Source organism: Mustela nivalis (assembly GCF_964662115.1).
Source record: "Mustela nivalis genome assembly, chromosome: 7".
NCBI lineage: Eukaryota > Metazoa > Chordata > Mammalia > Carnivora > Mustelidae > Mustela > Mustela nivalis.
This window is the reverse complement of record NC_139026.1, coordinates 126,800,790-126,828,549: the sequence shown is the minus strand read 5'-3', so window position 1 is coordinate 126,828,549 and position 27,760 is coordinate 126,800,790. Positions and strand designations below refer to the sequence as shown.

Here is a 27,760-nt window from a genome sequence, read left to right as displayed (position 1 = left end):
CACCTCTAGCACTCCAAGTTTTAAAGCTTCCCCCTAAGGGACAGGCCACCAAACTATCTCACTTTGAAAAACAGTGGGGTTTGCAGCCATAAGACCCACAGGATGACAGAAAAACAAAGAAACAGTTCTTAAATGGTCCCTACCCCCACACTCAGGACTCAGCTAAGAGGAAACAGCAAAAATGCCCATTTTCCAGCCTTTTCTTGGAGAGGGACTGACTGTGTATTTTACAACCCACTGCATGTGGTCCAGCTGCTAATTTGCATGCATCTAGGGGCAATGTGTGATCTTCCATGAAGTCTGGGGTATCTGGGGGGGGGGGGTAATTCCACCACCTTTTTTCTCTGATTTGCCACAATGACAAAAGCAGGTCACCAATATTTCTCGGGAAGGAGCATGTGTACACACCTGGCTTACATATTTTCCTAGCTGCCACTTGAGAATCTGGCTTCTAATCAGCCTGCATTTATGTGCTGACTGTGATTTTCTCCTTTGGGACATCACAGGTTCCTTGCACACCCTCAACTACTGGGAGCCACTAAAAACAAAGATAGCAGCTTAGACCATCACAAAGGGTTAAGGGACAAACAGGAAGTTGGGTTGGGTTGATTGATGAGGTTCATCTCCTACATGACACCAGGCTTTCAAAACTGGAAGAGGTATTTTTTTTATCAAATGTGCAGCAACCAACACAGAGAGTCAAGGAAAATGAAGAAAAGGAGAAATATGTTCCAAACAAAAGAACAAGATAAATCTCCGAACAGATCTTAATGAAACAGCGGTGACTGATTTACCTGACAGAGTTCAAGGCAACAGTTATGAAGATGCTCACTGAGGTTAAAAAAGTGATAAACAAAGTGAAAATTTCCACAGAGAGAGAGAGAGAATCAACAAGTACCAAACAGAAATTGCAGGGTTAAAGAATAATGGAACAGAAACGTACAGAGTGGGATTCAACAGCAGACGGGGAAAGTGGAAGCAAGAAACGATAGTCTCCAATAAGAGCCAATCAAATACACCCAGAGGAGCAAAAAAGAAGAAAATAGGTGGCAAGCTACCTGTTTTAGGTATCTATCTATCTATCTATCTATCTCCCCAAGAACAATGACTATACACACACACACACACACACATACACACACACACGTATATATGTGTATGTGTGTGTGTGTGTATGTATAGTATTTGAACACCAAAAGCAAAAGCAACAAGAACAAAAATAAACAAATGGGATTACCACAAACTAAAAAGCTTCTGCACAGCCAAGGAAACCATCAACAAAATGAAAAGGCAACCTATGGAAGGGGATAAAATATTTTCAAACTGCATATCCTAATAGAGGTTTAAGATCTAAAATATAAAAAGAACTTACACAATTCTATAGCCAAAAAAATAGACTCAATTAAAAAATAGACAAATAGACCTGAATAGATTTTTTTTTCCCCAAACAAGATTCAAAAATGGCTAACAAGTACAGGGAAAAATTCTCAATGTCTCTAATCATCAAGGAAATACAAATCAAAACCACAATGAGATGAGGTATCACCTCACACCTGTTAGACTGGATATTATCAAAAAGACGAGATAAATGTAACAAGGATGTAGAGAAGAGATCCCCTGTACACTGTTGGTGGGAATGCAAACTGATATAGCCCTTATAGAAAACAGCATGGAGGTTCTCCAGAAATTAAAGATAGAACTGTCATATGATCTAGCAGTCCCACTTCTGGGTATCTATATATGCGAAGGCGACGAAATCACTTCTCAAAGGTAGCTCTCCACTCCCAAGTTCCCTGCAACATTATTCACAACAGTCAAGGTACAAAAACAACCTACGTGTCCATCAACAGATGACTGCATAAAGAAAATATAGTGTGTGTGTGTGTGTGTGCATATGGAATTGAATGGATGACATGGTGACTATAGCTGATAATGTTGTACTGTAAAAAAATTGAGATTTACCAAGAGAGTAGAACTTAAGTGTTCCAACCAGAAAAGAAAAAAAAGGTAAATATGTGATGAGTGATATGATGTATTAAGAGGAGTCAAGATGGCGGAGAAGCAGCAGGCTGAGACTACTTCAGCTAGCCGGAGATCAGCTAGATAGCTTATCTAAAGATTGCAAACACCTGAAAATCCATCGGCAGATGGAAGAGAAGAACAACAATTCTGGAAACAGAAAAACAACCACTTTCTGAAAGGTAGGACCGGCGGAGAAGTGAATCCAAAGCGACGAGAAGACAGACCCCGGGGGGAGGGGCCGGCTCCCAGCAAGCAGCGGAGCAACGGAGCATAAAATTAGGACTTTTAAAAGTCTGTTCTGCTGAGGGACATCGCTCCAGAGGCTAAACCGGGGTGAAGCCCACGCGGGGTCAGCGTGGCCTCAGGTCCCGCAGGGTCACAGAAGGATCGGGGGTGTCTGAGTGTCGCAGAGCTTGCGGGTATTGGAATGGGAAAGCCGGCTACAGAAACAGAGCCGACAGTAAGCTCGCAGCTCGGTGTTACCTTGAACCAGTCGCAGGCTCGGTGAGCTCGGAGCGCGGCCGGAGGTCAGGCAGACCGGAGTAACTGGGCGCTGTTCTCTGAGGGCGCACTGAGGAGTGGGGCCCCGGGCTCTCGGCTCCTCTGGGCCGGAGACCAGGAGGCCGCCATTTGTATTCCCGTCCTCCGGAACTCTACGGAAAGCGCTCAGGGAACAAAAGCTTCTGAAAGCAAACCCGAGCGGATTACTCAGCCCAGCCCCTGGTAAGGGTGGTGCAATTCCGCCTGGGGCAAAGACACTTGAGAATCACTACACCAGGCCCCTCCCCCAGAAGATCAACAAGAAATCCAGCCAAGACCAAGTTCACCTACCAAGGAGTGCACCTCCAGAGGAGGAGAAAGCAAAGCACGGAACTCATGGCTTTCTCCCTGTGATTTTTTTCCTTTTTTTTTTTTCCCCCTGTGATTTTTTTAGTCTTGCAGTTAATTTAATTTTATTTTCATTTTTTTTCTCTTCTTCTGCTAAAATTTTTTAAACTTTTACCTTTTTCTTTTTTAACGTTCTTTAACTAGTTTATCTAATATATATTTTTTCCTTTTTATATTTTTCTTTATTCGTTTTCCTTTTTAAAATTCTTTTCTTTTTTTTTTCTTTTTTCTTTTTGAACCTCTTTTTACCCCCTTTCTCCCCCCTCACGATTTGGGATCTCTTCTGATTTGGTTAAACCATATTTTCTTGGGGTTGTTGCCACACTTTTAGTATTTTACTTGCTCTTTCATATACTCTTATCTGGACAAAATGACAAGATGGAAAAATTCACCACAAGAAAAAGAACAAGAGGCAGTACCAAAGGCTAGGGACCTAATAAATACAGACATTGGTAATATGTCAGATCTAGAGTTCAGAATGACAATTCTCAAGGTTCTAGCCAGGCTCGAAAAAGGCATAGAAGATATTAGAGAAACCCTCTCGGGAGATATAAAAGCCCTTTCTGGAGAAATAAAAGAACTAAAATCTAACCAAGTTGAAATCAAAAAAGCTATTAATGAGGTGCAATAAAAAATGGAGGCTCTCACTGCTAGGATAAATGAGGCAGAAGAAAGAATTAGTGATATAGAAGACCAAATGACAGAGAATAAAGAAGCTGAGCAAAAGAGGGACAAACAGCTACTGGACCACGAGGGGAGAATTCGAGAGATAAGTGACACCATAAGATGAAACAACATTAGAATAATTGGGATTCCAGAAGAAGAAGAAAGAGAGAGGGGAGCAGAAGGTATATTAAAGAGAATTATTGGGGAGAATTTCCCCAATATGGCAAAGGGAACGAGCATCAAAATTCAGGAGGTTCAGAGAACACCCCTCAAAATCAATAAGAATAGGCCCACACCCCATCACCTTATAGTAAAATTTACAAGTCTTAGTGACAAAGAGAAAATCCTGAAAGCAGCCCGGGAAAAGAGGTCTGTAACATACAATGGTAAAAATATTAGATTGGCAGCTGACTTAAGCACAGAGACCTGGCAGGCCAGAAAGAGCTGGCATGATATTTTCAGAGCACTAAACGAGAAAAACATGCAGCCAAGAATACTATATCCAGCTAGGCTATCATTGAAAATAGAAGGAGAGATTAAAAGCTTCCAGGACAAACAAAAACTGAAAGAATTTGCAAACACCAAACCAGCTCTATAGGAAATATTGAAAGGGGTCCTCTAAGCAAAGAGAGAGCCTACAAGTGGTAGATCAGTAAGGAACAGAGACAATATACAGTAACAGTCACCTTACAGGCAATACAATGGCACTAAATTCATATCTCTCAATAGTTACCCTGAATGTTAATGGGCTAAATGCCCCAATCAAAAGACACAGGGTATCAGAATGGATAAAAAAACAAAATCCATCTATATGTTGCCTCCAAGAAACTCATTTTAAGCCTGAAGACACCTCCAGATTTAAAGTGAGGGGGTGGAAAAGAATTTACCATGCTAATGGACATCAGAAGAAAGCAGGAGTGGCAATCCTTATATCAGATCAATTAGATTTTAAGCCAAAGACTATAATAAGAGATGAGGAAGGACACTATATCATACTCAAAGGGTCTGTCCAACAAGAAGATCTAACAATTTTAAATATCTATGCCCCCAACGTGGGAGCAGCCAACTATATAAACCAATTAATAACAAAATCAAAGAAACACATCAACAATAATACAATAATAGTAGGGGACTTTAACACTCCCCTCACTGAAATGGACAGATCATCCAAGCAAAAGATCAGCAAGGAAATAAGGGCCTTAAACGACACACTGGACCAGATGGACATCACAGATATATTCAGAACATTTCATCCCAAAGCAACAGAATACACATTATTCTCTAGTGCACATGGAACATTCTCCAGAATAGATCACATCCTCGGTCCTAAATCAGGACTCAACCGGTATCAAAAGATTGGGATCATTCCCTGCATATTTTCAGACCACAATGCTCTGAAGCTAGAACTCAACCACAAGAGGAAGTTTGGAAAGAACCCAAATACATGGAGACTAAACAGCATCCTTCTAAAGAATGAATGGGTCAACCGGGAAATTAAAGAAGAATTGAAAAAAATCATGGAAACAAATGATAATGAAAATACAACAGTTCAAAATCTGTGGGACACAACAAAGGCAGTCCTGAGAGGAAAATATATAGCGGTACAAGCCTTCCTCAAGAAACAAGAAAGGTCTCAGGTACACAACCTAACCCTACACCTAAAGGAGCTGGAGAAAGAACAAGAAAGAAACCCTAAGCCCAGCAGGAGAAGAGAAATCATAAAGATCAGAGCAGAAATCAATGAAATAGAAACCAAAAAGACAATAGAGCAAATCAATAAAACTAGGAGCTGGTTCTTTGAAAGAATTAATAAAATTGATAAACCCCTGGCCAGACTTATCAAAAAGAAAAGAGAAAGGACCCAAATAAATAAAAATCATGAATGAAAGAGGAGAGATCACAACTAACACCAAAGAAATACAAACTAATATAAGAACATACTATGAGCAACTCTACGCCAACAAATTTGACAATCTGGAAGAAATGGATGCATTCCTAGAAAGATATGATGTATTAATTAACTTGACGGTGAGAATCCCTTCACAATGTACACCTGTGTCAAGCCACCACATTGTATACTTTAAATGTCTTATAATTTCATTTCTTGATTATACCTCAGTGGAACTGAAGGGGGAAAAAAGCCTAATAGTAAAAAGAAAAGGTCAAAACTCAAGGTCAACTTTTCAATGAATTTGAAGGAAATGAGAATACAGCTCTCATATATATATCACTGTTGGAAAAAGAACAGTGACTTAGAAGATAATCAAAATTTAGTATAAGAAAAATTCAGTAATTTTTAAAGTAGGATTTAATTTAGTGGTGTTTTTAAATGCACCCTGATAAATTAACTTAATTTAACATTTTTATTTTGAGAGGAAAATTATCCATTTATGTCAGGTCTATTTGAGTTTTTTCTTGTTTTTCTTCACACATGAGATAACACAGGCTACATGCTTTTCTATTCACAGTAAAGCAAAATGGCGCCTGGGCACTGTGGGAACTTGAGCTTTTGGGAGAAGAGGTGAACATAATACTTTGGACAACCGATAATGACCATCCAAACAATTTAGAATATTAGGGCAGAAAATAAGAAAGACTTGTTCGGCAAATGATTACTTTCTACTGTATTTCTTTAAAACATTGAGGCTATAGTGTTGTGAATTACATTGGGGGGGTTGATGTTGAGCATTTTGTTATGGTACAAATTATGGAGAAAAATAAACAGGTATCTTCACATTCCATATGATTTAAAGTACAGTGTTATTTGTATGACAGTAGTCCAGAATAGAGGATGATGGCATTTTCTGACATCGATGTGGCACTTACCCATTCGGAGGCATTCCAGAGAAGCTTGACCCCAGTTTCTTGTGTACGAAGATTCGATATAGTAGCAGTGACCGTGGAAAGGAATCCATGCCGTGTGTTCTGACTCTGGGCATCTGCCGGGTAGCTGTGGGGGCTCAGTGGCAGGGATTTCTGTTAATAAAAAAACAGTTAAAATAAAATAAAATCTAAAGTTTCTGTAGTGTGATAGAGTAGCAGCTAAGGAAAATTTTATTGACGATTATTTTTATGAAGTCCTAATGGTAATTATTTGGATCTGACGTTTTTGTTATTGGGTGTCCTTTTTACTTTATCTTTTTGGTTTCATTTTAAATATATTTCAATCGACTGTATTCCAATAGCGTAGAAATCAATCACAGTCATCCTGAAGAAGGCAGATTTATAAACACTTACAAAGATGTTTAGTTCCTTAAAAAAAAGGTCACCTAAAAACAATTTGCTGAGAAAGTCCCCCTTTAAGTCACTCTTTTCTGGAATCCTAACGCCTAGTAACACTTGTTAGCTATGACTCATGTCTCTGATATAATGAAATGGGACAGTTAAAACTCTAGGAATGTATCCTTGTCCACTTCTAGGACTGTATTCTACGAAAGCTAAAACCATAATCTCATGACTCTGATTAATCTACATGCACCCTGATAAAAATTACTCTGATACAGATATGCTGTTGATATAACAGGTAATCATAATTTCCTGACAAATCTGACATCATAGATGCAGAAGATAATCTCAATAATAAAAATTCAAAAATCTAAAAAATGCAAATAAACTCTAGCACTGAAGAAAATTTTCTCTATTATTCAGATCTCTATATATTTGTTTATTCCCAAATCAGTCTTTTTGTTAGGTGAAGGGACAGGTTTTATTATCTTATTCTTAATTCTCCAAAACATGTTACTGTTTAATAATATCAATAGCAGTAGGTATTAGCTTATTGAGAAAATGCCAAACCCCTTGATTGTTTTTGTGTATTCAATTACCATCTGATCTTTTGCAGAGAAAATAAAAACTTTCATTGCAAGATGCGGTCTTCCAGTAGCCATCAGAATCCAGATAAACGCATGCTGATTTCAGTCTGGGCTCATCAGCAGCCCAGTTAGTGAACCTCATCTTCCATTTGTCAGTCCAAGCATATTCATTATTGGTCTGCAAGAAGAAAAACCACCATTAACAGAGAGTCTCGCCTCATTTTGAAAACACCAAAAAGACCCAGTGAGGAGCAGTATATTTGAGACTACGATTTGACAGTCTCCAACATTTGGGAACAAAAAGTACATTGTCTAAATAAGTTCTACCAACTTAAATTCAGTAAATGTCACTTTTCTTTTAGAGAGACTCTCAGAGTTCCCCTTAACTATACCCTTGGAAACTAATTTGAAAAACACAGACTTCACCTACATCTTATTCTATGAAACTCTTTCTTCACAGGTTTTCAGCATAATACAAATTTTGTCTTCGGAACAAATAAAATGTTTATTATATTATCAATGAAATGATAATGAAAGTTAAGTGATTTTCACTGATAGGTGTTGGAGAGAAACACTTATCTCTTCTGATCTTCTCATTGGTTAGCTTTTGAAAAAGTATACATGACAAATGACAGGTGAGATCAGATGGATAAGTAACAGAGGAACCTAGGTGTCTTGCTTTCCAGTAAGGTGGTCTTCCAGCAAATAATGAGAGTATTTTTACACAGTTGATTGTTTTATTCAGTTTGCACATTTACTTTTTTATTAAATTTTGTAGAATAAATTTATGATCACATATAAATTAATTAATAACATCAAAAATATTACTAATCAATAATATCCTCTTAACAGCCTGAGAGATTTTATAAGTAATGCCTAAAAATAAGATATATAGTATTAATGAGATAAATGAATTTTGAAATGATTCAAATAACTCCCATTTTAACCACATTATTTCATTTACCAAGCCAATTACCAAAGATTTAATGACAAAATCAAAAGCATGTGTTATTCCAAGTTGGGATTTTGTAGTATTCTATCACATTTAATCACATAATACTTACATAGTCATTAATTCCACAGACATAAGGAAGATAATACTACTGTTTTAATTATAAAGGTTCGGAGAGTGGAAAATCTACTTAATCTTTCTAAAAATAAATACAAGCCTGTTTTAAACTCATGAGAGATCTGTGACCATGTCTATAAGAAGAAAATGAGTCCATAAGAGAAAATGAACTATCAAGAAAAGTCAACATAGACACGAAAATGTCTTGCCTAAGTTTCATCACAGAAATCATTATGGAACCACTTTCTTTTAAATGTTCACTTCCCTACTCAAGAATTACTCTGCCCATGAAGTGCACCTTTTTATCCCTGTAGCACAGAATTAGAAGCTCTCTGAAATCTGACACCAACCTGCTTCCCAGTTCTAGCTCCTTCTGCCTTTTTGTCTCTTCGTGGTACTCTTTCTTTATATCCAGCCATCCCAGACCACATCTATAAAGCCCACTTTCTCTGAGAAGCCGTCTTGACCTTCTACCCTCACTCAACCCATACCTTTTGTCTCCTCTTATTAGTGCTTTTATACAACTCTCTTGGACATTTTCGATCTTGTCCCTTAGTTACTTGCTAATAGCTAGTCATCACTATTCTATTAGGAACTCTGCCGGCTGGCTAGCTAAATAGATGGAGGACAGATGGCTCACAGGGCATCAGAGAAGGCTCATTATAGGGATATTTTGGCAACTTCATCACCACTCTTCTTTCCGTGCCCACTGCCTCCGCCCACCACTCCAATGCTCCACCAACCTGCCTTTTACTTTTATGCAACACAGAGAATTGACTGCAGTGAAATTCTTCGCACAACTTTAGAACCGATAACTCTAGGGCTTGCCTCGACAAAGAAAAAGTGCCTCATGATCCAGGAACCATGCCCCCGATCTGCTTCCTTAATTCCAATGGCATAGTTGTAATTGGGACACCAGAGAGGAGTAAGTTAATAAATAAAAATGCTTAGATGCAGAATCTACTTTTAAAAGTAGATTTAAAAGCAATTTTATAGTTAATATAAGCTATATAAATCTTTGTTTGATTTCTGACAGAGATCACCAGCTTGCCAGATCCTTGAAGGCACCGGGGTCCTTGCAAGATTGGGTCTAGTTCACGTTCACATCTTTCACATTGCCCGGCAGTGTCTTGCATGTAACAAATATCCAACAGAATGAACAGAAAGAGAATCGTATTTAATCACAATTAACCAATCACATCAAGTCCCCACATGTTCCCAGCATCTTACCAAGTTACTGTTCAGGGCGATCCACACAGGTTCATTAAATTTTTGCATTTGCATCCATGCAAATGCATTACTATAGGGATCTAGAATGCTAGCAATAAGGGAACTGTGAAGCTTGCAATACTTCTCTGCTTCATGCCACTCTAACTTTAACTTCATGAGTGAATAGTTACTTTCACCATATTTAACAAAGCCATCTGTTGGAATTGTTGTTGGAGGATTAGGCAGGGAAGAGGCTGGAACAAAAAGATTCATTTTTCATTAGCATTATCAATAACCATTTCTTTGAGGGGTTAATGGTCATGTCGTCTATTACCATATCTCATACATTATAAAGATAATCAGGATAACATAAATCTAAACCATCAAGTGTTAAAAATATTTTTATGAGTCATTTCACACCAAAAAACAAAGCTCTGGTTTTTAATCAGTACGGCTAGTTGAATGAAATAATTTCCAAACTGTATTTAGACCATTAATATAGATATGTAATCAAGTTTCTAAATTAAAAAAAGAAAAAGAAAAATAACCCAAAGGCTTGCAAATTCAATGAGATCTAGTATCTGAATGAAAGAAATGACACAGTTTAATTCCATCAATTAAAGAATATCTACCATCCTGTCGTTACTAATCTTTGTTTTACCATCTTGGTCATATTTCAAGGGCACCAACAGAGCTTCCTCCCTCTCCTCTGTCCGCTGTACCCTCTCCATGAATTTGCATCTATTTGTATCTATTTGACTCTACCTGTTAGTAATGGACCTTCCAGAGCCGGCTTTAAGTTTTGGCATGAAGCCAGACACCAGACCTGGGTCATTTAACCCTTATCCCGGGATCAGCCTCTTCTCCTACTGATGATTGCTTACACCCTTCATCCAGGGCTCCCATATCTTGACCAAACCGACTCAGGGAGTAGAGCCTAAAACAGAGTCACTTTGGCTTTCTGAACTTTTCCCCTCAGTCTTCCAGTATGCATCTCTAATGGCTGTTTAAGGCCCACCCATCCTTTGTGCCCATTACTGTCAACACCCCAAAAACGGTTTCTTTCCGTGTCCCTTAATGGATGCCCTAAAGTGAGAGGTTAGCAAATGACAGCCAGAGGGTGAAATCTGGCCTGTTTGTTTTTGTAGCCAGTGAGCCAAGAATGGCTTTTAAATGGCTGACAAAAATAACAACAATTAAATAAAAATAATATTTTGTGACATGTAAACATCGTATGAAATTCAAATTTGAGTCCATAAATAAAGTTTTATTGGAACCCAGCCACATTCACTTGTTTACATGTTGTCTGTGACTGCCTAGCATCATGTCAGAGCTGAGGAGTTTCAACAGAGAATGTATATTTGTTGCCTAAAATATTTACAGTGTGTCTCTCTTCAGAAAAAAAAATTGCCAATTCCTATTTTAGGGTTCTAGATGTCCTTGCCTACCAATTTTGTCTTGGCTAATTCTCAGACGTGTTCCACTATAACACCGACCTAATCTACCATCTGCCTTGTTCTGTCGCTATCCAAATGCCAAAAGTGCTTTTGATTATGCCTAGTATGGTAATGACTTCATTTCGGCCAAGGCAGCTTCCCCTTTCTTCTGCTGTTGCTGCCACCTTGTGTTGGTAGAAGAATATCAGTAAACCAAGAGACTCCGACCAGCACCCTTCATGTGGTACATACAGCCTGTAGAGACTGAATGATCTTACCATTTCCCAACTTGTGGAGGTCTGGATTTGTCTTAATACCCGTGGAGAATGTGGGGACCACTAAAACTGCCAAATGAGACTTCAAGTAAAGCTTTAAAAAGTTTCACGGAAGGCTATAGGCAATTAGGAAATAGCTCATCTGCCCAATTTGTTTATTAAGACATTCATAAAATGACTAAGAAAAAACTAAACTGTTGAGAAATTATTTTCAGGTGGTTGGATTGTGGGTAATTTTTCCACCTTCTTTATGCTAACAAAGAACATGTTTTACATATTTTTTAAATGGGTTTTATTCACATACATACATGAATATATATATATGAATAAAATCATGAAGGCATATGTGAATGATGATAAATATTTTTTATTTTTAATAAGCTTTTATTAGTGGAAAATATTCTATCACTTATGTTTATAATAAGAAGAAAAAAATTTTCAAAAAGCTTGTGTGTCAGCATTCACTCCTGGAAGGATATTCCCTCCTCAAAACATGGGCACAGATGGCATGTGTACTTTTCTGGTGGCCTAAAATTCTGCAGCCATAGGACAGAGCATAGAGGGAAAAGCAACAGGTCCTAGACCAGCTTTTGAATTAATGAAAGCTTAGAATTTCTGCAGCACCTTTCAATCATCTGAAAATATCTCAGGCGATTTTCACTCATGGTCATGAGTTGACCGTAGTTGCCTGATTCCCTGGAGAGTGTTGGAAAGTCAGTTTGATGTATTAGAACAAGTACCTTCTAGTTCAAACTCACAAAGAGCTGTTCTCAGAATGAAAGCAACCCCCCCCCACCTGCACCCTCCTCTCTAAACCACCTTTTAATTTCTGGCCCTCTTTTTGTGTAACTAGACATTTGTATTCTTCTTTCACTGGACACGAAAGTGTGTGCAACCATAATCTGGACTCTAAGCAAATATGCACATTTTCTGTTTTATTTTTGTTTAACCGCAGGGCTTCCTAAGATACGAAGTGAAACACAAATCAGGTATCTACATTTTTAGGGGCACCTGGCCGGCTCAGTCAGTGGAACATGCAACTCTTGATCTTGGGGTTGTGAGTTTGAGCCCCACACTGGGTACACTCTTAAAATCATTAAAAAAAAAGACATCTACATTTTTAAAGGCAGAGTATATAGAATGATGGGGCATATATGATGTTCTGTGCCAATGGTTCTCAAATTAAGCAAGCAGAACCGAAGTATTCTTACTGTGACATTGTTAAAAAGGAACAGGTAGGCGAATATCCTACATTTTTTATGAAGTTAGAAAAAGTTCCAACTTCAAGGGTAATCTGCACAAATTTTTTTGGTAATGGATGAAGGGTTACACTCATGAATAGTTTCTCGAAAATGTCACCTTTTCTCTTGTGCTTGGGAATGGCCATTCTTTAAACAAAATTTTATGTTTTTAGAGTAGTTTAAGGTTTAGAGCAAAATTGAGAAGGAGGTCATTTTTTAAAAATATATTAAGGGGCGCCTGGGTGGCTCAGTGGGTTAAGCCTCTGCCTTTGGCTCAGGTCATGATCTCAGGATTCTGGGATCGAGCCCCACATTGGGCTCTCTGCTCAGCAGGGAGCCTGCTTCCTCTCTCTCTCTGCCTGCCTCTCTGCCTACTTGTGATCTCTCTCTATCAAATAAATAAATAAAATCTTGAAATATATATATATATATTAAACCACCCAGCTCTATGGGCAGGCGAGGTTTGGGAGAACCTACCTGGAAGGGTCTGGCATATGTAACCTCGTTTACTGTCACACGTGTCATCCATCCATTTTCCTGCATCCCTCGACTTCCCTCCAATAATAACCACACAGTCAGCCTGTACATTTGTGGAGAAAGAAAAATAAAAAGTAGTGTGACTCAATAATTGTTTTAATCAATTCATTAATAAGTCAGGAAAAAGCCTCATTCTTAACCACCAAATTTAAAGATGATCCTGGTTCATGTACAGTCACATTCAATTCATCCTTTTTTCCAGGAAACTGCTTGCACTTTCCAAATGAATCTCTCACACTGAATTCTTGCTATTTTTAATTAAAAACCAGATAGATTGGGATGATTTTAGAGACAGGTCTGAGAAACTTTGTTATCATAAATGGTATACACCTCTATCAAAGTTTTGCAATCAAATGTTAGGAGAATACAATATCTTCTCCATATAAATTCTCATGACTCAAATCCCAAAACAGGTATCCCACAGTTAAAGAGAAATGAGTATAATCTATATTTCTTCATTGTTAATTTAATTTATATGATTATCATTATGGATTCAGAGCAAATGGCTGGTATGTAACTAGAAAGTTTCACATGTTATTTGCAAACGTACATGGACGTATGCCAGGCTGGAAAGACTTTTCTATTTTTTGTTGTGGATATGTTTGCAATATCAAACTTCCAGAGGACAGTCTATGAGCCAAAGCAAGTAAAGAAAAACTTGCACCTGCCAGCGTTTTCATCCAGGGTCAGATGAAGTCTTTGATTTATCATGTGTTGCATTTCTTTACCCATAGGCTCTAGCAGTTAGAGCTCACATCTATAATAACTGACATTGTACTAAGTACTAGATGCATATTAATTCCTGTAAGCTCACAGAAATCCTTAGTGGTTGGTCCTAGGAGTATGCCCAGTTCATAGATGAGAGATATGAGGCGCAGGTTCATTGAGGCACAGGTTAACATGCCCACAGTTATTCAGCTAATAAATAAGAGTTAGGATACAAACCCCAGGCATCCTGTCTCCTGGCATAGATGACAGCACTGCACTATCTTGCTCCTCAACAAATGAGGAATGCAAAGCATACTGTGAGCAGGAGTGCTCCCCAGGAAGGGTTTCTTTTTTGGTAAAGAGCCACAAAGGAAGGAAAGATTGGGTATAATCTTGAACAGACAGGACGACTGAAACTTCTCTCCCATGCGGCAGTGAAGACCTAGGCCAGCATGCCAGTGCAGAGGAGAAAGATGGAAAGAACCCCAGTCCTTAACTTTACCCCCTATTCCCTGATCCACAGCTTGTGCTGCTCTAGCTGCCCCCGGCCTTGTTATCCCGTGAACTTCAACTCCTAGGAACTCCCAGGCCCACATTTAGATGCTCCATTCCTTCCCATCTTCCCTCTTGGCCATTCTTATCTTCTTATGTTCTTATCTTATCTTACGCTGGCTTCCAGCCCATGCTCTGCTCCAGAAAACCTATACAGAGCAAGCATGTTCCCACCACAGAACCTGTACGAAGAGTTCTCTCACACTCTCTTTATCACAGTGTAGTGAATCCTTGTTACTTTTCAAGTCCTGAAATTGTAATGACACAGTATGTGTGTTTTGATTCCATTTTTGCGAAATAAACTTTATTTTTCATGCACTAAGAAAAAGTCTAAAAATAAATTCAACAAAAAATTAACTGTTTTTTCCCCTGGGTGGTGAGATTGTAGATTTTTGCTTCCATTGTTTCTGCTTATCTTTATGTTCTCAAAACAAAACAAACTTGGGCAACAATTTTTTTTCTTTTTGCTTTACACAAAATTCACCCCTCACACAAATTTTTCTAAGCAAACCTCACCTCACTCCATTCTATTTTAACTTCTTCAGTAAGTTTCTAGCCCTCATGAATGTTATGAAGATTCAAAGAATTTCTCGATAGAAAATCATTGACCCATCATCGAAATGTATCTACCCTACACAGAGCTCAGCCAATTAACTATCATAAAGGTACCATTTTGATCAGATCATTTTTCTGCTCTAACCTTTTCTCACTGCCCATCTGACAAAGTCCAAACTCACTCCTGGAGCAACTACATTTTTCTAAATTCTGCTGTCAACCTTTCCAAGTTTACTTCTACTCCTTTTCTGTATAAAAGCCCTACTACAACCCAAGTCATTTACTCCTACCCAGACCTACCTGCTTCTTTTTTTTGGGGGGGGTGAAGATTTATTTATTCACTTGACAGAGAGAGATCACAAGTAGGCAGAGAGGCAAGCAGAGAGAGAGAGAAAGAGAGAGGAAAGCAGGCTCCCTGCTGAGCCGAGTGCCCGATGCAGGGCTCAATCCCAGGACCCTGAGATCATGACCTGAGCCAAAGGCAGAGGCTTTAACCCACTGAGCCACCCAGGTGCCCCACATACCCAACTTCCCAGATCATTGTTTTAAACCTCTTGAGAAAAAGACCCAGAGCTGATTTTTTCCCCTCTCATATTCCTTCTCTTCATCAAACGAGAGCCTCCCTAAGTGAGTACTGACTGACTAGATCACTCTATCCTACAGTAAGCTTCTTTCCTCCTGCTTACTACAGGGCTCTATAACTGAGCCTGTTAACACACACTCACACTTCGTACTCTCTTCTTTCCTGTATCAGACTTGCGGTCTAACATAAGCATAGGCTTCTTTAATGTCAGAACAGAAGCTGCTGTTTCTTCATGGTTTTCTCAAAACCTAACGTGGTGTTTAACATAGACCCGTTAACTGTTCAATGATGCCAGATTAAAAGTATGAAAATACGGGCACCTGGGTGACTCAGTGGGTTAAACTGCCTTTGGCTCAGGTCATGATCTCAGGGTCCTGGGATCGAGCCCCGCATCAGGTTCTCTGCTCAGCAGGGAGCCTGCTTCCTTCTCTCTCTCTGCCTGCCTCTCTGCCTACTTGTGGTCTCTCTCTCTGTCAAACAAATAAATAAATTTTTTTAAAAGTATGAAAATAAATACCTCTCTGTCTCTTAGGTTAACATGTGAGAGCAGCTAGCAGTGTTTGGCACATGGTAAATCCTCTATGAATGGCAGATAACTTCTACCTTTAGAAGGAGTCATAGTTGCGTTAATACTAGAAGCTTCAAGAGTTTCGAGGCAGCTGATACAAATAAAATTGGCAACTCTGGGCTCAAGTATACATCCTGACCAAAACACAGATCCAGAATGGAGCTGGTTTTCCCATCCCTTGAGACCGCCACCACCTACGCCACAAGCTGAAGAGTTTGTAATTGAATTTATACCCTTTCCCTCAAGGCGGGCTGAGTCTGAGACACTTAAGATCTGCAAGAATGAACCAGATCGGGCGCCTGGGTGGCTCAGTGGGTTAAGCCGCTGCCTTCAGCTCAGGTCATGATCTCAGGGTCCTGGGATCGAGGCCCGCGTCGGGCACTCTGCTCAGCAGGGAGCCTGCTTCCTTCTCTCTCTCTCTCTGCCTGCCTCTCCATCTACTTGTGATTTCTCTCTGTCAAATAAATAAATAAAATCTTTAAAAAAAAAAAAAAAAAAGAATGAACCAGATCAAGAACCCTGGTAGATGTTTCACAGATGAATCAACAATCTGCTGCCCTTAAGCAGGCTGACCGTACGCAGAGAGGGGACCTGAAACTGATATTTACATCCTCATAGGAAAGACTGCTCCGTCTTCCTCCAGGATAACCTTTCCCCCAGTTCGTATAATGAACTCCTCGCCCATCTGTCCAAAGGAACGTGTGCTCTGAATTCACATCATTCAGCCCAGTCCAGGCATTAAACGTGGAGTCCTTCATATGATAGGTAAGAAATGCTGAAAGAAAGTTCCACAAGATAATTTTAACCTTTGGGGAAAAATTCTCAAAATACAGAAAATATTCAAAATATGTAAGTTTAAAATACTGAGAATGTGATTAAGGTCTTTATTACTGTTTAAAACCACTTACCATGAAAACAAACACATTCTAACCTTACATTCACCTTATCACTTCAGTTTGTACTTTGGAAAGTTTCATATAATCAAAGTCTAGGTTTTATCTGGGCCATTGCAGATAGCTGGACAGGCTGGGCTGTGCCCAGGGGCAGTGGGGAACTGGGACAAGGGTGGCTGAGTCCATCCCTGGCCCTGGGAGTGCCATGTCATATCCCCTTCCCCCCAATCTGGGCTGGGGCTGCCTGCCCGCCTACAGGAAGCGCTAGTGTTTCTAACGCACACACACTCATCCTAGGATTTAGCAGGTTTCCTGATTCTTTAGATAAGATAACCCTAAGGAGGCATACAGGGCTCTTAACCCAGAAAACGTCTAAAAATGAAACCTACTTGTCCCAATAAGATGCTTGAGGCTGTCAAGTTATCACTACATTGGATTTCCAAACCAAAGGAGCTACCCGATTAGAACTTTCTTTGGCAGCAACCCCTAAGGGGCCAGCAGCATCCACCCCATGTGCTCAAACCCGGGGGTGTGTATGGGGGGGGGGGATCACTCGCATCATTACGAGAGAAGATCTAGAAAAATGCAGCAAATGTAGAGCTAGGGTGGCCTTTTGCTTCCTTGCCTGTTCTGTGGCCGAAAGGAGGGTGGCAGATACCCAGAAGCTGTAAAAGTCTTCAACAAACACATGCCCCATCCCGTGTGTGTTTGCCCGTGAGCACGTGTCCCACACCCCCCCAGCCACCTCCATGGCTGGCAGCCTCTCAGGCCAGGAACCAAGGCTGCCCAGGTGAATGAGCACTAGCTCGACAGAACAATTTCCCAGCACCTCTGCTTAAACCCAGGCTCCTGAATGCGAATGGGATATGGAGTGACTAAGTGTCCGGGTTACTCAAAGAAAATACAAAACAGAGAAGCTGTTTATTCATGAAACAAAAAATTCCACAGAAGGGCCACTGTTAAGTGTTTATTCTCCTGTTAGAGTATATTCTCCCTCTGCTCAGGGATTTGCTTATTTCTCAACTAAAGGTTAAGAAAAAAAAAAATTTTTTTTTTTCAAAATTTTTCAGGGGGAGAAGAGCATGGCTAGATATTTATTTTGGTTTTGTTTTATTTCCTAAATAAGATCTTAACTTTCCCCATCCCCAAATTAAAATAAATGTGGAAAAGCACTACCTGCCAATATTTCAGCACTGACTTTTTTTTCTGCCAACAACCACAATAAGAATTCAACGTGTGCCGGTTTTGCCAGGAATAATGTTATTTTATCTGAAAATTGTTTCCTTCTGCACATCTCTATTACCCAGGTTCTAATTCTGTGATGCCAGGAATCAGCACTTTGTGGTTAAGAGAAGAAATCAATTATTATGTTTCTCTGTTGGGTAGTTAAGCCCAAAATATGGTAGTCCAGTTAGAGAAATATTCTATTCTGTTCTACTCTATTCTATTCTGAAAATGTTTCTATTGTGTGTTATGTTTTAACCCTTTTCTTTCAGGGTCTGGCAAGTTGCTGAGCTTGACAAAGGCTCTCAGTGAAACCTTGGTTGATTTATTAAATTTCGTGTCCCAAGAGAGACCATGACAGCATTTACAGAGGATAGGAAACATTTGAGTGAGGGTTATAGAAGTTTCCTGGGTCTTTCTTCTTTGTATATTTTCGGAGACATAAATGATTCTGGAAGTCAGAGAATCCCAAAACCAAAAGGGAACCTGACATTATGCAGTTCCTCATCTCCCCCTCAAGATCTCACATAAATTCATTCGTAGAAATATTTACTGAACATCTTTCCTACGACGTACCAGTCAGTCTGTGTGACTCTACAGCAGCCAACTGAGAACTTTCCAAGGTAAGCCTTTTCACAGGCCTTTAGAGAACTTATAAAGCAGCTCATTTAATCAGTTCTAATTATGAGAATGGCCTCCTGATTTGGAGCCTAAATCTATTTCTTCATAACAGCCCTTCATTGGTGCCAAGTCTTCATTCTGGAACAATACAGGTCCACATCTTCTCTTTACAAAGCCCACACCCTCTCTTTTCCAGGCTGTGAAAACTGGAAGTCTTTCAGACATGCCTCACTTGCTGCTGGTGTGGCTTCCAAACCCTCTACGGATTTAGTAACATCATCTGGCTGGTCTACTGGTAGTTAATATCATCCTTCAGGTGACGAATCACTCATTTAGCTTAGTCTCTATTTCCGGTAAGGTGGCCATGGAAAGACCATGCAGGATTGGTCATCTCTCTTTCTCTTGACCCACTATAAGGATATAGTCCGTTTTCTCTTTCAATATTTTCTTCAAACCTCTGGTTTATCCTTAATGGTTATTTTTTGAGGGGGGGGGGTGTCTCAATTTGTTCAATGTTCCTATTTAAAATTAGTTTTATTGCATTTTAAGGTATGTGATTAAGTGATTAGAAGTGCAATAAATTAGCAATTTTCCATTTCACTCCTAGAGCTACTCTACTTCTTTGGCTCTTTGGGGAATAAACCAGTTTGGCGGAAACAGAACGGAATGTAAGTCGAAGAGCCAGTTTGATTCCTTAGCAACGGGCTCCCGGACAAGTGGGGTGATGATAACTGACTTCACAGAATTGTCCTAATAACGAAAAGGTTCTTTTCAATGCCCAGGGCGGTGGCTACCACTGAATAAAATCGTTCTCCCTGTGTCTTTGGGTTTTCTCCCCTGTCAGGTTTTCTCCCCTTCCAGGTTTTCCCCTGGAAAACCAAAATATCATTTACTATCAGCAGGGGGAGAATTACATATTTAAATGCATCACTAACCGTACAAGTCTGCATACCTTGCTCTTTTTCATTGCGGATCGATACCAGATTTCCCCCAAATCCTATGCAAGCTTTCCGTGCCTCTTGCCAATTTTTTCTTTCTTCTTCAACAAATCCAAAGATTCTGAAACACTTGGATGAAAAAGGGAAAAAAGGGACTAAATAAAGATACTAGTGTTTGCTCTAAAGAAATGAAAATTTTTCATGAAGCTGATAGCTACGCATAAATTTTCTACAACCAAATAGAGATCCAAAAAGGTTAAGTGAGATTTGTCATCCATGAACTTCCTTTGCAAAGTTTTTTTCTTCCTTAGAAGAAAGGACACACCCATTTGGAGACTATCTCTAAGCATACTCTCCATTTCCATAAAGAATTTGGCATAGGAGCCTCTATCTATTCTTGCCTAAAATTTTCTAAAGTCATTGATAAGCCACAGTTACCTCCGAGCTGAAAGATGTGCATTATAGCTCTGTGTATTGATCAATGCCAAGACTACAACTAATATTCGTAATACCTTGTTATTGTAAAAATTCCAGCCTTCCTTGCAACCTCCTGGGACTGAAGGCACCGTTGGAATAACAGTGGCATTGATGCTGCTGTTATGTCTCTGGCAGATGAAGGCATTTGGATAACCACAATTAATGTCATTCCAGAACCCTGGTAAAGGACAAAGTAGCCAAATTAGACTTACATATTTGCATTTAAAAACATTCTTTTAAAAAAACATACTTATGTTTTATAAAGATTCTCAGAAATGGCTGAGACTACAAACATTTTTACACAAGTGACTAGAAAGATCTATGCCCTGTTCTTTTGTTCTTTCACTTAAACTGGTAATAGTTCAACTTTCTAGACAGCTTCCTATGAGCCCAGAATAAACTCAGTGTTGCAGATGTATTATCTAAATAGCCATTAAGAGCTAATAACAATAATCTAATAATACCTAAACTTAGCTATACCAAGCATTTGCTTAGTGTTTTAGGTATATTGCATCTTTAATCTACTCAACAACAGGTAAGTTCTGCCATGATTCTCACTTTACAAAGATGTGGAGAGAGATAAAAGAGATAGATAAATATTCTGGATATTTTGCTCAAATCAAAACATGAAGAAATGTTACATAAAATGAGAGGTAAGATGTCTGTGTCATGTAGTAGAGCAAATGTCAAACTTCCATTCTCACAAACCAAACAGTGATGCTACTGAAATTAAACTTCTTTTTCTCTGCTTTTCTTGCCTGATTGAAGTGCATGACTTGCTACATTTAGCCTAGGGTTAGGGGAGGGTCAACACAACATGCCACAAGGCAAAGTCAAGATTTTTATAGTCTACCTGAATTTGAGTACATGGTCACACAGTTTTCATCGTCATTTGCAAAATTAGGTTCACCTGTGGCCCAAGCCACATAATCCACTTTGCTTCCATCCATCCAACTGTAAAAGAAAATTCAGGCAGTTAGCAAAAATTATCCAAACATTAGGATAATAGGCTACAGCTTGGTGTGCGGAATGGATTAGCCAATGAAGATGAACAGGGCATAGGATCTTAAGCAAACAGAAGAGAAGATTCTAAAGAGACCAGCAGGAAAACTCCCAAGTGGTTGGTGTTTCCTGTGGCATTTTGCTCCTCTTCAGCAACCCAATGTCTTGGCTCGTCTGTCTTCTTTTCCCTCCCTAGAAGAAGCTACCTTTAGTCTTGAAGTGAGAAAGGTCATGGAGATCCCAGTTTCTTTGGAAGGGGACCAGAGGCAAAAAGCCTCTCCAAGTACTTATTAGGCATGATTCCCACAAAACAAAACCACCCATAGAGAAAGACCAAGAATTCAGAGTTTCTCGTTAAGCCTATACTCTGATTTTCATGTTTATTCTAGGTTTCTCCTAAGGTATGTGGGCTGATGTTTATTTTCATAAATTATGGAACTTCAGGGACTATGAGCTGGAAAGAGAGCAAGAGATCATCAAATGCGACGCTCTCATTTTAGAGATGATTAAAACGGTGCTTGCCCAAAGAAGCATCAAGCATTTCCGATGTTTAAAAATAATGAGTGTGAGTTTGGATCTCTATCTCAAAAATGGCAATTAATGGTCACACAGAACCCATGTGGCTAAAACATCTGTGCCTGAGCCAGGAAGACATATCTGCTCTTCAAACTCAGGAGAACATGTGTATTAATTAACAAGGAAAGAAACCCCAAAAAATGTATTAATTTCCTCCTTCCCACAGCCTTTCCTGTCCCCTGTATCTAATAGAAAACAGTACAGCCATTCCTTTGAAGGGAAAGCATTTAAAGCAGTTGAAAGGGTATTTTAAAGTAATGCTGTGAAAGCACACGTGGGGCAACATAAAAGGACCCTTTAATTCTGTCCACCAAGGATGGTCCAAATGGGAATCATAATTTTCCAAAATAAGTTCAGTATTCATATACGTGTGATACATCTTCTTAGTAGATCACCGGCTAACACATGATGATACCCTAAAACAAAGATAGGTGGAATTATGCAAGATTAAATCTTGAGTTAAATTTGAGTTTTTTGAGAATTATGATGCTGAAAATATTCAACAGGATTTTTAAAAAATTCTTTTTGTCTTTTTAAAGACGCTTTTTAGGCAAAATAGATTCTCTGCAGACTGACAGAGACAAGAGGCCACAGTGAAGCAGGTCAGGCCCCTCCAGTCACTCTTGGCAGGGCCCCATCAAAGTTGTATCACCAGCTGGGCTGTGTGTAAGCAGCCCAGACGAGGGCCAGCACCACTCCAGTGTGAGTCCAGCTCCAGGGAGAGGGGAAGAGAACCACATGCCAGTCTGACCGGAAACAGGCAGCTAGTCTGACTGCAGGCCCCGCCCAGCACTCAAAGCTTCTCAGGGGACCACACAGGGAGAGTGCCTGCAGTCTGGTGCTACTTCATCTCTGATAAACTCCCATCTCTGACTCAACTCAAGCCCAAGGCAGCCCCCAACTGGCCCACGAACACCAGAGGGACCAGACTCTGCCCACAACAGGCAGAGAGCCATCACAGACTGGTCCGAAGGTAAATATAGCTCTGCCACAATGGTAGGAACCCCTGTGGTAACACATATAGGTGACAACCCGGAAGCACCATTTTCTGGTGAAAAGGAGACATTGCACTGCAGGACCTCTTCTTCATAAAGTCACTACTTTCAAGTGTGGGAGGCATAGATGACTCTCCTAATGCAGAGAAACAGACACAACAACAGACAGAATGAGGAGAGAGAGGAATACGTCCCAAATGAAAGAGTGGAACAAAATCACAAGAGACCTAAGCAAAATGGAGATAAGAAATATGTCTGATAGAGAATTTAAAGTAATGCTCAAAACAAACTCAATGGACTTGAGAAAAGAGTGCAAGACCTCCATGAGATCCCCTACTAAGAGACAGCAGATGTAAAAAAGAACCAACTAGAGCTATTGGACTCACTAAGTGGAAATAAAAATAGGCCACCTGGAATAAATAGCAAACAAGAAGACGTAGAAGAATGGATCAGCCACCTGGAGGACAGAGTCATGGGAAGTAATCAAGCTGAACAGATGAGAGGGGAAAAACACACAAAATGACAATAGATCCAGAGAACTCAGCAACACTGTCAAACATAACAGTCACATGACAGGGATCTCAGAAGGAGAAGGGCAAGAAAAGGGGGCAGAAGATTTGTCTAAAGAAATAATAGTAAAAACTTCTGGGAAAGGAAAGAGAAATCCAGATCCAGGAGGCACAGACAACCCCCAACAAAGCTAACCCAAAGAGGTCTGCACCAAGACATAAAGCAAATAAGTTGGCCAATAGTAGTGGTAGAGAATTTTAAAAGCAGCAAGAGAAAGAAAAGCAGTGACATACAAGGGAAACCTCATGTGGCTATCGGTGGGTTTTTCAGCAGAAACTCTCCAGGCCAGAAGAAAGCAGCATGATAAATTCCAACTGCTAAAAGGAAAAAAATCTACAGCCAAGAATACTCTATCCAGCAAGGCTTTCACTTAGAATAGAAGGAGAGAAAGAGTTTCCTAGAAAAACACAAGTTAAAACCAAAACAAGCCGTGTCCCTGTCACACATGATGTCATCGGTCTGTGGGTCCCAAATTCACAATCCAGCTGCCCTCCTGACCAAGTCAGCATGCACGCCCTGCTACCTACTCCATGCCAAGTTAACACACCTTCACCTCAGATTGCCAAGGGCTCAAACTGAAACTCTTCCCCTCAAATTCTAGCCCCTGTGCTCAAGTTTGTGCACAAAAGTCAGCCTTAATATAACAGCAGAATGAAGCAACCCAAACCATGATACTAATTCTGTGGAATACACAATGGATAAAAGGAGTGTGCTAGGCTTGCCAACAAGCACACCAAAGAACAATACATGCAGTATGTGTCTGGTTAGTAAAAGAAACAAACCTGGGAAAAATAAAACAGGATGAAACCAGAGAGGGAGACAAACAATAAGAGACTCTTCTTAAGCAAAGGAGACAAACTTTGGGTTGTTGGAGGGAAGGTGGGTGGGGGGATGGGGTAGCTGGGCGATGGGCATTAAGGGGGACACTTGATGGAATGAGCACTGGGTGTTCTATGCAACTGATGAATCACTGAACTCTAACTCTGAAACTAATAATACCCTATATGTTAATTAATTGAATTTAAATTAAAAAAAGGAAACCCACAAAAAAAATAAAGATGCTTTTCAGATTGAGAACGCAGTAGGATTTTTTAAAATGTATTCAGCAAAACTAGTCTCAAAGTAACTCTTAGATGTTTATCAAATCACTCTCTGAAGCAAAGTTGTTTCATTTTGATGTACTTACATAAACTTTTTATCCAAGCTGATCTGTAAGCCAATAAAATATGCTGGTTGTGCATCATTTCTGTTTACCTAAAAGGCAGAAGTTTACCTATAGTTCATTCCTTACTTATGTAATAAGGAAATTCTTTTTTTTTTTAAGATTTATTTATTTATTTGAGAGACAGAGAGAGAATGAGCAGGGGGAGGGGCAAAGGGAGAGGAAGAGAGAGAATCTCAAACAGACTTTGTTCTGAGTGCAGAGCCCAGTGTGGGGCTGGATCTCAAGACCCCAAGTTATGACCTGCACCAAAACCAAGAGTGATGCTCAACCAACTGAGCCACCCAGGCACCCATATAATAAGAAAATTCTTAAATAAACTTTATTTATTAATGAGGCAGCCCATTTGGGACATTTTCTAAGGGAGGATTCATGCAGAAATTTTGTTGTACATTCAAAGTTCTGTTTTTCATAGAAATAATTAGAAAAATATTGAGGTGCTTGGTTAAGTCAGAGAAGCATGTGACTCTTGATCTTGGGGTTGTGAATTTGAGCCCCACGTTGGGTATAGAAATTAAATATGCTTTAAATAAAAGAAAAAGAAAAATATACACATCATATAAGAACCTTAATTTTAAAACAAATATCTCAAATCATTCTCTCTTATACCAAATGCTTATAGTAATTAAATTATTGAAGATATTCTTTTTAAAACAAAGTAACCATTTGGTATTTTGCTTCTAAGGAAAGCATATAATTTGTACAATTTAAGGAAATATCCTAAAAATTCCAAACCAAGATATACCCACAAAGATGAAAATAAGTCAGGCTACTCTTTAATACCTTTGTAAGCAAATGAATGTTTATTCTTTCATTATGTTCACCTTATTTTTGTCTGCTCTCTTTCTTACCTCCCTTCTGGTAAGCAGCAAGGATTCCATGAAGATTTTGAAAAAGAAATACTGAGCTAAGGACCTTTGGAAAGAATAAACTGTGCTCTACTATATGACAATTTTGGTACAGCAAAGAAAGATGTTTATGTAAATAATCAAGCTGTACTTTTAACCAACAATTTGGTCCAGCTAAGATAGATATTTAAGTAATCAAGCTACACTATACACAAAGCGTCCAGGATTGACATATAACAAGTAGTTAAGAATTATGATCTTCGAAAATCAAATTAGTGAACTCAAAGCCATCATGTCTGGGTCCATGCAAAGCCTCAACTAAAAACATTCCAGGTTTTGTGATTCTGCACTGAATATTTAAGCCATCAGGTCACTCATTTCTGCTATAGCACCACCACCCCCCCTCCCTTGGCATGGACATCTTTCTCCTGACCTGAGAAAATTCAAATTCAGCCCCTAATTTGAAACTATACCATCGGGTACCAATAGTAGACATTATAATTTTTTTTATCACGTCACTGTTTCATTCTTCAATTGATCAAATTCTTACATATTTCCATAGAAACTTCTTTTTACTTTCACTTTGAATAGAAACAAGATCACCAAAGTTCCTCTTGCAAAATTCTCGGGCATTGTCCATGGTTTTCTTCTCTTTGCTAAAATAATACTGGTAGTCTTTGTAAATAACCCACCCATCTTCGGTGACTGGTGGATCTGAAAAATTAATGAAAAAAGGATGATGAAGTTTACTTAGACAAATTCAAGAATCTGGTTCTTGTGGTACACAAAAGTGGAAAGGACAAAGTAGCTTTGTCAGCAATATCTGCAACTCTGAGAGACCAGAATAAGCAGGATAGTTATGCCAAATACAGACTGAATTACTGAAGGCCAGATAGCTGCTTTGCTCCAACTCTGGAAGTTTTTCTCCTCATTTAAGTTCCATGTACGGTCATTGGGTAAAAGAAGTCCCAATGTTACTTTTATCAATGGGATTGCATAGCTGGCAGGACTTACATACCTGCACGTATGATGTTCTGAGTTCAAGAAGTGGAAGCTGGGAGAAATCAACTTTCATCTCAATGTAACAAAGAGCCTGTAACAGATGAACTTGGGCACTTCAGTATGTAACTGGAGAAAAAAGGAATTCACACACCAGGCGGGCTCCTAAGCCTTCTCCCAAACCATGGTGTTCCACAATCTGGGCTACTGTAGGCTCAATATGAGCCCCCAAAGATATCCATGGCCTAATCTCTGGAATCCATAAATGTTACCTTGTATAGAAAAGGGAACTTTGTACAGGTGATTAATTTAAGGGTCTTGAGATGGAGAGAGATCCTATTATCATCCGGTGGGACCTAATGTAATCACAAATATCCTTTAGGAAGGACATCCGACTACAGACGAATGTAATGTGATAAATGAAGCAAGGTGCTACACTGCTGGCTTTTCAAGATGGAGAAGGGGGCCACGAGCTAGCAAATGCAAGGAATGCAGTTCTAGAAATTAGTAAAGGCAAGGAATCAAATTCTTCCTTAGAGCCTCTGCAGGAAGCACAGTCCTGCCAATGTTGGCCCGGTGAAACTGACTTCAGATTTCTGAATAAGTGTGTGTTGGTTTAAGGCAATGAGTTTGTGAGGGGCACCTGGTGGTTCAGTCACTGAGCAGCTGCCTTTGGCTCAGATCATGATCCCAGGGTCCTGGGATTGAGCCCCGAGAGGGCTCCTTGCTCTGCCAGAGGCCTGCTTCTCCCTCCCCAATCCCCCTGCTTGCATTCCCTCTCTCACTGTGTCCCTCCCTGTCGAACAAATAAATAAGTAAAATCTTAAAAAAAAAAAAAAAAAAAAAAAAAAAGGGCACTGAGTTTTTGGTAATTTGTTACAGTAAGCCCTGGAAAACAAACTTTTTACATTATTTTAAAAAGAGAAGATCTGGCCCCTGGGATATGATTCAAGAGCCCTTAAGACTTTGCATTAAAATGCCTTATGTCTGTGCCTAAGATCCACACTTTCTGTCTAGAGGAAAAGATCCAACTTTCACAAGATTCTCAAAGATACTGAAAATTCCTTTCTTCCTAGGTATAAGTACATTTCATAGAGAAAGGAGAAAGAGAGAAAAAAGATTATCAGTATGCAGATCAGAAAGCAAGGAAACACCTACTGTCTTGAGGAGCTGGTGTTGGCTCAGGTTTGGGTGTTTGTCCTGAAAAACAAAAGGAAATCAGATTTTTTAAAGTGTGCTTGAACTTCTGCAATCCCATGTCCTTCTGATTTTAC

At 39.5% G+C, this 27,760-nt stretch overlaps 1 protein-coding gene across 1 annotated transcript in view; it reads right to left on the bottom strand.

The window, feature by feature from the left end:
* The window catches only part of MRC1 (mannose receptor C-type 1), a 104,772-nt gene that overhangs the window by 10,453 nt on the left and 66,559 nt on the right, over positions 1 to 27,760 (bottom strand). The window contains exons 16-26 of the mRNA XM_082742042.1: positions 27,645 to 27,686; positions 26,038 to 26,201; positions 24,604 to 24,671; positions 21,128 to 21,228; positions 20,310 to 20,452; positions 19,812 to 19,926; positions 16,730 to 16,896; positions 13,096 to 13,198; positions 9,688 to 9,920; positions 7,401 to 7,566; positions 6,403 to 6,552 (exon numbers count right to left, since the gene is read on the bottom strand). Coding sequence (XP_082598168.1) covers positions 6,403 to 6,552; positions 7,401 to 7,566; positions 9,688 to 9,920; positions 13,096 to 13,198; positions 16,730 to 16,896; positions 19,812 to 19,926; positions 20,310 to 20,452; positions 21,128 to 21,228; positions 24,604 to 24,671; positions 26,038 to 26,201; positions 27,645 to 27,686 — 1,452 coding nt within the window. The remainder of the gene's footprint in view (positions 1 to 6,402; positions 6,553 to 7,400; positions 7,567 to 9,687; positions 9,921 to 13,095; positions 13,199 to 16,729; positions 16,897 to 19,811; positions 19,927 to 20,309; positions 20,453 to 21,127; positions 21,229 to 24,603; positions 24,672 to 26,037; positions 26,202 to 27,644; positions 27,687 to 27,760) is intronic.